The 12032-nt window shown below is 35.7% G+C and overlaps 1 protein-coding gene across 2 annotated transcripts in view; it reads left to right on the top strand.

Moving 5' to 3' along the window:
• The window catches only part of NCAPD3 (non-SMC condensin II complex subunit D3), a 68773-nt gene that overhangs the window by 28210 nt on the left and 28531 nt on the right, over positions 1-12032 (top strand). For both annotated transcript variants that reach the window (XM_032360486.1, XM_032360485.1), the window contains exons 14-18: positions 3227-3300; positions 4041-4175; positions 5116-5336; positions 11127-11318; positions 11843-11940. In XM_032360486.1, coding sequence (XP_032216377.1) covers positions 3227-3300; positions 4041-4175; positions 5116-5336; positions 11127-11318; positions 11843-11940 — 720 coding nt within the window. The remainder of the gene's footprint in view (positions 1-3226; positions 3301-4040; positions 4176-5115; positions 5337-11126; positions 11319-11842; positions 11941-12032) is intronic.

The raw sequence follows: 12032 nt of genomic DNA, 5'->3' as shown, positions 1-12032 counted from the left end.
CTTCTTTGCCCATTTTTTAAAATGGGTTATTTGTCTTTATTTTTGAATCAAAAGAGCTTTTTATGTATTCAGGATCCAAATTCCTTACCAGATATATGATTTGCAAATATTTCTTTTCTCATTCTGGGGTTTAGTTTCTCAGCTTCTTGATGGTGCTCATTGAAGCATAAAACATTGTAGCCTTGATAAATTCTAGCTGTCCACTTTTTCTTTTTTTTCCTTGTGCTTTTGGTATCACAGCTAAGAAACCACTGCCTAATTTTTTATGAAGATTTGCTTTTATGTTTTCCTCTCAGAGTTATGTAATTTTACCTCTTATGTTTTGGTCTGCAACCAATTTTAGTTAATTCTTGCATATGGTTTGAGGTAGGTGTCCAATTTTTGCATGCAGATAACTAGTTTGACACAGCACTGTTTGTTTAAAAGACTTTCGTCTCCTTTGAATGCTCTTGGCACCCTTGTCAAAAATCAACTGACCATAGACACATGGGCTTATTCTGTACTTTCATTTCTGTTCCACTGACATTCCGTTGTCTCTCTTTATGGCAGTACCACACTGTTAATTACTGGTGCTTTATAGGAATTTTGAAATCAGGAAGTATAGCTTCGGCATCCTTGCTCTTGTTTTTCTAGATAAATATTTTCTCTCTCTTTTTAAAGGTTTTTTAATTGATTTGAGAGAGAGAAAGAGAAAGAAAGAAAGCATGAGAGAGGAGAGGTCAGAGGGAGAAACAGACTCCCTGCCAGGCAAGGAGCCCGATGTGGGACTTGATTCTGGGACTCCAGGATTATGACCTGAGCCAAAGGCAGTTGCTTAACCAACTGAGCCACCCAGGTGCCCCTATTCTGTGTCTCTTATATTTCCATATGAATTTTATGATCATCTGTCAATTTCTGGGGAAAAGAAAAAAAAAAGCCAGCTTGAATTTTGGTAAGGATTGATCTATAGATGACTTTAGGGAGAAAAGCCATTTTAATAATATTGAGCCCTTCAGTTCATGAACATGGGATGCCTTTCTATTTATTTAGATCTTTAATTTGTTTCAGTGATATTTTTTCAGTTTTCAGTGTACAACTCTTGCTGTTTAAGTTGATTCCTAAATACATTATTCTTTTTGATGCTATAATAAATTCCGGTATTTCCTTAGTTTCATATTCTAAATGTCCATTGCTAGTTTTTACAACTGCTATTTGATGGTTTGACGTTGTGTCCTGCAACCTTGCTAAATTTGTTAATTCTGTGTGTGTGTTCTGTGTGTGTGTGTGTGTGTGTGTGTGTGTGTGTGTATTCCTTAGAAATATCTGTATAAGCTCATGCCATCTCTGAACAGAGAGAGTTTTTTTTCTTTCTTTTCCATCTGGATGCCTTTTCTGTCTTTTCCATCTTTTCCTTGCCTGCTTTCCCTGGCGAGAACCCCTAGTACAATGTGGAAAAGAAGTGGGGAGAGCAGACTGCCTTGTCTTTCTTCTGTACTTAGTTTTCAGTCTTTCACTATTGAGTGTGATGTTAGCTTTGAGTTTTTTCAGGATGACTTTTATCAGTGTGATGAAGTTTCCTTCTCTTCTGAGTTTATTGAGTGTTTTTATTATGAAGGGGTGTTGGATTTTGCACATGTTTTCCTTATCTGTGGAGATAATCATGTGGTCTTTCTCCTTTATTATATTATATATTATATTTATATATATAATCATATATATAATTATATACTATATATGTAATGAAATATATAATTATATATAATTTATGTATAATTATATATTATGTTATATTATATTATATAAAGGTATATTAGTTACATTGATTGATTACATTTCATTCCTGGGGTAAATCCCAAGCATGGTATATAATCCATTTTGTATCTTGCTAGATTTGATTTGCTGATATTTTGTTGAAAATTTTGTGTATGTATTCAGAAGGGATTTTGGTCTGTTGTTTTCTTGGGATATTTTTATCTGGTTTTACTCTCAGGGTAATACTGCTTACTAGAATGTAGCAGGAAGTGTTTTCTTCTTTAAAAGAGTTTATGAAGAATTGGTTTTCATTTTTGCTTTAACATTTCATGGAATTCTCCACTGAAGTCCTCTGGTCCTGGGATTTTGTGCATGTGTGGGAAAGTTTTTGTTTTGTTTTATTTGAGGTTTTGGTTTTTTTTTTTTGGTTTTTTGTGGGAAGGTTTTTGATTACTTGTTATTGTTATATTGGGTCAGTTTCCATAGTTTTTATCTTTGTAGAAATTTGTCCATTTCATCCAGATTACATAAAATTGTAAATTGTAACATAAAATTGTTTATAGTATTTCTTTGCAAGTCCTTTTTATTTCTGTAATGATAGTAATGATGTTTCCTCCTTCTTTCCTGATTTTAAGAGTTTAAGTCTTCTTTCTTTTTTTCTAGCTAAAACTTTGTTAATTTTATCTTTTTCAAGGAACCTACTTTTGATTTCCTTGATTTTTTTCTATTGTTTTCCATTCTCTGTTTCATTTCGTAATATATTTTCTTGTACATCAGCAGCTCACAGAGTGTAGTTGGGAATCCCTTAGCCTCCTTCAGCAGGTCGTTGAAGTTAATATCGTTCTCATAATAACACCAAGACTCTGTACTGTAAAGCATTCTGATTTTGAAGCAGAGATGAGAACTTTTTCTTTTTTATTTAGCCTGGTATTAAAGAGTTTGCAAAGTTGTAAAACAATGCCATTGTCACTAATATTTTTGAGGGGGAAATAGAATTAGTTTTCCTTTAAAAATGTACCATTTATAGTGATACATTTTCCTATTTTAAAATGAACTATTAAATCTTTTTACTAGAGATTTTTACCAAAAAAGCCCTTAGGAGTCTTCAGAGAATTAATAGTGTAAAGAAGCTTGTGATCAAAAAGTTTTAAAGCTGCTGTTATATATTATTTATTCTTTAAAAAAAAATTGTGATTTAGAGATTCCTTTTTTATAGCTAAACAAAATGGAAAAGCTAAATAATTCAGCATTTTAAACATAAGAGCCAGGATTAAAAACTGAGTTTTTCATATTCCAGAATTTATGCCCTTCAAAAATTATACTGTTCTGTCCTTTGTGTTATTTTGACTAGCTAATTATTTGACTTTTCTTCTTTTCTACATTGACTAATTGGTCAATCTTTTAGAATATTTTCTCAGTACTATGTAGTAAGGTGTTAGATACTGTAAATACAGTTTTTCTCAGACCATAATGATTTTTGGCATTTCCTCAACAGTGAGATGTGTCATGGCAATGCTGAGAAAGAGAATCAGAGAAGAGAAGACAAATGTCAGGAAGTCTGCACTGCAGGTGTGAGTTTTTTCTAGATATCCTTGAATATGCTCTCTTTTTAGCACTAAAAACTTGGAAATATTTTGTAAAGACCCCAGCCATAGTCATTATTTAACTTCTTTTTTACTTAACATTTGTTCACTGTTGTATATATAAATTACAGAGATGATCTAAAGGTTTGACTGTTTTTAAGTTTCCTGGTGGGTTGTTGGCTTTTTAAGAGTCAGATATTTAGGGGCTCCTGGGTGGCTTAGTGGGTCAAAGCCTCCGCCTTCGGCTCAGATCATGATCCCAGGGTCGTGGGATCTAGCCCTGCATCGGGCTCTCTGCTCAGCAGGGAGCTTGCTTCCTCCTCTCTCTCTCTCTGCCTGCCTCTCTGCCTACTTGTGATCTCAATCTGTTAATAAATAATTAAAATCTTTAAAAAAAAAAAAGTCAGATATTTATAGCCTTAGCTTTTTTTTTTTTTTTTGGATTAGGGATTCTTAATCTAGGAACCATGGATGGATTTTGTTAGGGTGCATGTAACCGCTGAATTTGTTTGTAAATACTTGTTTATGTAAAATGTATGTCAAATTTTCTCCAGAGAGAGGCCGTAGCTTTGATTAGATTCTGAAAAGGTAAGATGTTACTGGGCGGAGAGATGGATCTATGACCTCAGAAGTTTTAAGTACCACAGACTTAAGTCTTATTTTTGTCTACAGTGTGTCTTTTTACTACCAGTAAGTTATCAGCCCTGTTACATATGTTCCTTCTAGGTACTAGTGAGTATTTTGAAACACTGTGACATCTCCAGTATGAAAGAAGAGCTATCACTTCTGCAAGACCAGTGTCGGGACCCTGCAGTATCTGTCCGAAAGCAGGCCTTGCAGTCTCTTACGGAACTTCTTGTGGTGAGGAACAGTGTATTTTTTTTTAAATTTTTTATTTTTTATAAATATATAATATATTTTTATCCCCAGGGGTACAGGTCTGTGAATTGCCAGGTTTACACACTTCACAGCACTCACCATAGCACATACCCTCCCCAGTGTCCATAACCCCAGGAACAGTGTATTTTTACGTGATAAATAATTGAGCATAAATAATTACCTTTTGCTAAATATTAAGTTGACTAGTGGAAATTCTACCATGTGTATTGTAGGACTATATACAGTGTAAGGGAAGAGGTGTCTTTCAATTACATATAATAATGTCTTATATTAATATAAATTATGAACTAATACTAGAGAATGCTAGAGATTACCCTTTTTTTTACTTTAACTTAAATCTCCCATAGAAATGTGAATTTTAAAATGAATTTTGTTAGGTCGGAGACCTAGATTAAGTTTTCCACATTAAAACCTATTAGATGATATTGCCAAAAGAACAGATCCACTAATCTGATATGTGATTTGCTTTTGCCAAATAATTAGCTTTTGAAGAATTTTAAAAGCATTTTTATTTCTTTACTTCATGATAGAAAGCAACAGGCAATGCATATATTTACTTCCTCTGTCAGCATCTATTCTAATTGTTCCTTTGGAATAAGCATTCATCTTTTGTTCTTGATCTTGAATTACCAAAAAGTGCTGATTTACTAATAATACTGCAATGACTTCCTAAGTTTAAAATTTCAATACACACTGATAATACAGTAATTGGGGATTGAACTTTGTTTTAACATGTATTTCAAATGTTGATTTTTTTTTTTTTCACTTTGATGGTTTATTTGTACTTGTATGAGTGACTATTTTTAATCTGTCTCAATATTGACCACAGTCTCGCTGATTTGTATTTAGACTTCTGGTAACATCAGACTTCTTTATGACTTCATGATGTTTAATTCCTAAGGCCCAACCTGGATGTGTCCAGATACAGAAAGCCTGGCTGATAGGGACCATCCCAGCTGTGATGGACTGTGAGAGCACAGTGCAGGAAAAGGCTCTGGAATGCCTTGACCAGCTCCTATTACAGAACATTAAGCATTACAATAAATTCCATACTGGAGACAATAGCCAGGTACTGGCTTGGGCACTTCTTACTCTCCTTAGTACAGAAAACCAGGAACTGAGGTATGTAATTCAAATTGCTTAGCATTTTTGTAGTGACAGTTTTTTGTGAAGCTTTTGATTACCTCCTTTTGCTTTTCTCTGAGTGTTTAAATTAATGTCTTATTATGTAATAGAAAGTACTGATGGACATGATATATTAATAGTACCTTTCCAGATACTCATTTTTATAAAAGATTACTTTCTAGTTCTTTCAAATTAAACTTTTCCTGACATTTTACTGGATTGGTTGACTTAGTATGACAGCAGTATTTTTTTCCCCATTTAATAACATTTACTGAGCATACACTGTGCAGTGAATACTGTAGTGAGGGTTAACACCTGTTGTATTGCTAAATTTTACCTATCCTGTAGTAATCTTACAATTAGCTTATGTTTACCCTACCTTGAGTGACTTTTTTTTAATCAGGTAAGAAACACTTCCAACTTGTTTACATGTAGTCATGAAGGAATTATCACACAGTAGAAACATACTAGATTTTGTATTGTAAAATGCTGTTCTGTAGCTCTGACAAATCACCAGTAAAATGGTGCTTAGCAGGGGCTGTGGAGAAAGCAATGGGGAGTTACTGTTAAATGGGTACAAAGTTTCACTGTGAGGTGATAACAGAGTTTGGGGATGGATGATTGGCACAACCGTGTGACCCCACTGAACTATATACACCTAAAAATCATTAAAATGATAAATTTTATTATGTGTATTTTACCACAAGAAAAAAAATTTGTTTGCCCAAAATTAGGAAGGAGGGTATAGAATTAGAGTCTTAAGTGTAAAAAAGTTTTGGAATAGCCATTATAGAAAATGATTTAGGGCAGCAGTCCTCAAAGTGTGATGGATTCATGAACTCAGACTATTTTGATCATTATATTAAGATGTTATGTGCCATTTTTCACTTTTTTTCTTTCACAGTACAGTAGAGTTTTCTGGAACCATATGATAATATTTGAAGCAAATAGAATGCAGAGGCAATTATAATAATCCACGTATCTTCTGTTTAAGCCAGACCATAAAGAGATTTACAGAAAGTAAAAGCAATGACACTGTTCTCACCAAATTTGTTTTGAGAAAGATTATTTTAAAAACAAAGATTATTTGTTTTGAGAAAGATTATTTTGAGAAAGACTATTTGAAAAAGATTATTTTTTTTGTAAAACAATGCATTTATGTTAACTTATAATTGGCTTATTGTTATTTTTAGATTAATAGATAGGTATTTTTAAATTTCTCAGTTTTAACTTCTGCATATCAGGATATAGCCCACATAAACCAAAGCTCTTCAAGGTGGTGCATAATTTTTTTAGCTCAAAAGTGCCCAAAGATGAAAAAGTGTGAGAACCACTGAGCTTTGGAATCAGTTTTTCAGAAAGGATTATTAAGGAAAGTATGGGCTGGTAGAAGGAACAGAGTTCTATAAACATTTGTAAACAAAATCTTTTGGCATGTTCTCTTATTAACAGAAAATAGCTAGAGCATTAGGACATGTTCAAGAGGAGAGACTTAACAGAACAGATGAATATTGGATATTTGAATTTGAATATTGAAGGCTAATAAGGAGGCAGAAGGGGAAACAGCCAGTGTAAAGCCATGGAAGCATAAGCAGTGCATCCTGTTAGGAGCTATAGGATTACACTGTGGGTAGAGAAATGGTGCCTGTCAGACTACATAAAATGAAAGGAGATGTTAAGCAGGGTCCACATACTGCAAAATTTTAAAATAGCATACCAAGGAGTTTGACTTTAGATAGAAAACAGAATGGGAGGGGGAGGCTGCTGATGAATTTAAAGTGGATGGGTAATACAGGATTTTATATTTTTGGAAATACTAACCTTGAAAATAAAACACCCAGTTATTTTATCAGCAAAATGGGTTTATACAGGAATAGCATAGCTATGACAAACCACAGGCAAGTCTGGAGATCAAAGGAGAGGAACTGTTAGTGTTTAGAGAAAGGGGGACTTTGGGAGGGGCTGCTTCGAAGGAAAGCGTTAAAAGTGAGTGAGAATTCAAGGTAGTGATTGTTTCTCACTGGCTGAATTGTGTCATACTCTCAATTAGCTGGGCTGTCACCAGGCTAGAAGGAATCCTGCCTCTTGGCTGGAATAGTCAAGTCAGCTTGTTCCTCTTGGGCGTGTAAGTCCTAACCCTTCCTGTTGGGTCTGAAATTGATGACCAGTGGTAGGCATGAGAGCTCCCCCTGCTGGCTTCTCAGCTCCACTTTCAGTTTCAGAGAAGTGCAGAAAGGGACTTGTGCTTGGTGACCAGGAGAAAACTAGAGTCTAAGAAAACAGGCCAACACTGAAGTGTTGTTAAAGATGTAAGTGAACTTACACTGAAGTGTAAGTTAAAGATGATGAGGGGTTGCATCAAGGAGAAGGCATTAGAAGTGAAGAGAATGAAGTATATTTAAGAAGTGGAAGTTTAGAATTGGTAAAGTTTTGATTTGAAAGGAATCAGTGCACTTTCACTCTTCTTAAGCTGCTCACAGTCTAGTGGAAAGAGACAAAATAAATTCACAACTTTGGTAGAAAGTGAGTTTTAGGCTCAAAGAGGAAGGGCATAGAGCAGTTTGGTGGTTTTTTTGTTTTGTTTTGTTTTGTTTTAGCTTAGGTTGGCTTCCTATCGATGGTGGCAAGAGCTGAATTATTCCCAGCGGTAGATTAAGTAGAATTAACCAGGCAGCCATAATAGTGAGAGTTCCCAGACAAAAAATAGCAATAGAGGCCTGAAGGCTCCCTGATTCTGTCCAAAAGAACTGGTCATTGGGATTTCCATTCACTGAGGTATGGCAAGCAGAATCAGGGCAGATTTCTTAACAGAGGGAGGGCAGGAGATGGAAGTCCAATTTAAATGTCTGCAGAGCAAAGGACTTCAAACAATTGACAAAACTGAGAGCCAGCCTATGGAATGGGAGAAGATATTTGCAAATGACACGTCATGTAAAGGGTTAGTACCCAAAATCTATAAACAACTTATCAAACTCAACACCCAAAAAAAAAAATCCAGTTAAGAAATGGGCAGAAGACATGAATAGACACTTTTCCAAAGACGATATCCAGATGGCTAACAGACACATTAAAAGATGCTCAACATCACACATCATCAGGGAAATACAAATCAAAATCATAATGAGATACTACCTCATACCTGTCAGAATGGCTAAAATTAACAAGTGAGGAAACAACAGATGTTGGCGAGGGTGGTGGAGAAAGGGGAACCCTCTTGCACTGTTGGGAATGCAAGCTGGTACAGCCCCTCTGGAAAACAGTATGGAGATTCCTCAAGAAGTTGAAAATAGAGCTATGCTATAACCCAGAATTGCACTGTGAGATATTTATCCGAATAGTACAAAAATACTGATTTGAAGGGGCACATGCACCACAGTGTTTATAGCAGTATCAACAATAGGCAAATTATGGAAAGAGCCCAAATGTTCATCAACTATGAATGGATAAAGATGTGGGGGGTGGTATGTATTTAATAGAATATTACTCTGTGATCAAAAAGAATGAAATCTTGTCATTTGCAACAAGTGGATGGAATTTAGACTATATTATGTTAAAATAAGTCAGAGAAAGACAAATATATGATTTCACTCATGTGGAATTTAAGAAACAAAACATGAATATGGAAAGGGGAAGGAAAGGAAAAATAAAATAAGATGAAAACAGAGAGGGAAGCAAACCATAAGAGACTCAAGTATAGAGAACAAACTGAGGGTTGTTGGAGGTGATGTGGGTGGGGTGATGGGTATTAAGAAGGACACTTGTTGGAATGAGCACTGGGTATTCTATGTGAGTGATGAATCACAAAATTTTATTTCTGAAATCAATACTACACTATATGTTAACTAACTTGATGTGTGCTTGCATTGTTTTGTTATGTCTAAGTGGAAACCTTTTGGTAATGAATGAGATCATCTAGGTTCTGTTGTAGAAAGAGAAGAGGACTAAGAATAGAACTTTTCAAAATCAGCCATTAGAGTGTTTTGAAGAAAATGGATTAGGGAAGGGAAAAGAAAAGAGATCCAACAAGTAGACCATAGACCAGAGTACGAGGGCAGAGAGAGTAGTCAGCAATGTCTGGCAGAGATCATGGAAAATGGGGACTGAACATAGTCCATTGGTTTTGATATTAGGATAGAGGTCAGTGGTATTGTACAAAAGAACCAGGTTAGTATCTGTTGACAACATTCTGACCTGATGGGGAGTGACTTGTGATCAACAGTGGGGCTAACTCAGGGGTAAGCTAATTGAGGGAGGCTTTTGGGGAACTGTTCAGCTGATATGGAGGGGTGTGAGTTGTCAAATTTGAGGTTTCAAAACAGGGAGGTTCAGAGGATTTTTTTTTCCCATTCTGTTCATTTCTTACAGTAGACATTACTTAATATTTTGTGTGATTCTTAATAAATTTTAAAATACTTGCTGATTGCATGTATGTTGCTTTTGGACTGTAATCAGATATAAAGTATGAGCTACCTGCAGTAAAATTCTAGGTGTTTATAGATAGATAAACAGTAGCTAATTTATTAAAACCATTAATTTATATGGATATGCTTATTATGTGTAGGTGTGTTTATTTTGTTTCCGTTGTCTTCTGCATGCTTTGAGAATTTTTTTCATTTAGTGAGAAAGTCTTGGTATATGAGTATGTGTGAGTGTGTTTGTGTTCCTAGAATTTTAAGAAGTATTAATTGGAGGAAGAAGTGTATTTTTCTCTTTGCTTAGATAGGTAACAGTTCATTCGTCTTATCAGTCACATGTTCTTGTGAAGTACATGCATGTGAAGTACATGCGAAGAAGTCAGATAAATGATATAAAAATAACACCAGCATTTTAATACACAAGAAGCATTTTTTGTCTTATTTTTAAAGGGTTAGAAATATATATTTCTGAGTGGTATTGGCAGGTCATGGCAAAGTTTAGCTTGTTTAATATCACCATATTTAAATGCTAGAATGTCATTTGTCTCCAGTCTTTCCATTGAAAAATCAATGTCTATGTTTATTGTCACTAAAACCCTCTAAGCTCATGTACTTGTTGTTGGTAACTCATCTCTTATGTTTGTATAGTAGTTTTGGAGGAAACGAGGATAAGAAGGGTCTCAAATGAATTGTGAAATTTTATTCTTTGCTTTAAAAATAAATACTTCAGGGGTGCCTGGATGACTCAGTGGGTTAAAGCCTCTGCCTTCAGCTCAGGTCATGATACCAGGGTCGTAGGATCGAGCCCCACATCGGGCTCTCTGCTCGGCAGGGAGCCTGCCTCTCCTCTCTCTGCCTACCTCTCTGCCTACTTGTGATTTCTGTCTGTCAAATAAATAAAATCTTTAAAATAAATAAATAAATAAATGATAAATACTTTATAAGGGGAGAAATAAATATATCTTATCCTGTCTAATAAAAATTTTAGGGGCGCCTGGGTGCCTCAGTTGGGTAAGTGACTGCCTTTAGCTCCAGTCATGATCCCAAGGGTCCTGGGATCGAGCCCCACATCAGACTCCTTGCTCAGCGGGGAGCCTGCTTCCCCTCTCCCTCTACCTGCTACTCTGCCTGCTTGGGCTCTTGCTCTCTCTCTTGCTCTCTCTCTGTCAAATAAATAAAATTTAAAAAAAATATTTTTTAAAGATACCGAATTTGGTATCAAATATGTCACTAGCCAGGAACTTCTGCATAGATGTTTGATGTACCAGAGGAGTCCTGGAGCAACAGAAGGTGGTAACTTTTCACTGAGGGCTGCTCTGAACAGTTTTGTATATTTACAGTTACAATTGTTCATTCCTATCTTTTTTTCCAGCCGCTATTTAAATAAGGCTTTTCATATCTGGTCCAAGAAAGAGAAATTCTCATCCAGTTTTATAAACAATGTGATATCCTACACTGGCACAGAACATTCTGCACCAGCCTGGATGCTGCTCTCCGAGATTGCTTGCTCATCCCCCAAGCTGGACTACACCAAAATAATAGAGTCTTGGGAGAAAATCAGCAGGTTTGCATGCTTATACTGTAGTTGCTGAAGGTTCTTGTAAACAGAGCTCATGTCTTAAGGAAGTGGGCTCTTTGGGGTGCCTGGGTGGCTAAGCATCTGTCTGCCTTCAGCTCTGGTCATGATCCCGGGTTCCTAGGATCGAGCCCCACATCAGGCTCCCTGCTCTGCAGGAAGCCTGTTCTCCATGCCCACTCCCCCTGCTTATATTCTCTCTGTCACTGTATCTCTCTCTGTCTAAAAAATAAATCTTTAAAAAGAAAAAAAGGAAGTGGGCTATTTCATAGCTATGCTTATACATAGATCTTGTCTTTATATTCTGGAATAAAAACAAACAGGAACATAATAAGTTTTAAGCTTTCAGTTTACCCTTTGTCCCGGTAATTTAAGTGCCTTAATGCTCCTACAACTTGACTCCTAAACTATGCTACCCTACGTTCCTCCAGTATTAACAATCCAGAGACTATTTTGTTGGCAGCAGAGCTTATTTTGGCTCTAGATTGATGTTCTTTATGTCATTTTCCTAGTCAACAGAATCCCAATTCAAACACCTTAGGACATATTCTGTGTGTTATTGGGCATATTGCGAAGCATCTTCCTAAGAGTACCCGGGACAAGGTGACCGGTGAGTGTCTGTTGGAAAATCTTGCAAAGGCTTTGCTTCTCACTTTATATATGTTTTAAGCAGTTAAATTTGGAAGGTTTTGACATTCCTTT

The sequence above is a fragment of the Mustela erminea genome, chromosome 9 (assembly GCF_009829155.1).
Source record: "Mustela erminea isolate mMusErm1 chromosome 9, mMusErm1.Pri, whole genome shotgun sequence".
Lineage (NCBI taxonomy): Eukaryota > Metazoa > Chordata > Mammalia > Carnivora > Mustelidae > Mustela > Mustela erminea.
Note: the sequence above shows the minus strand (reverse complement) of the source record. Positions and strands in the feature narration are given on the sequence as shown.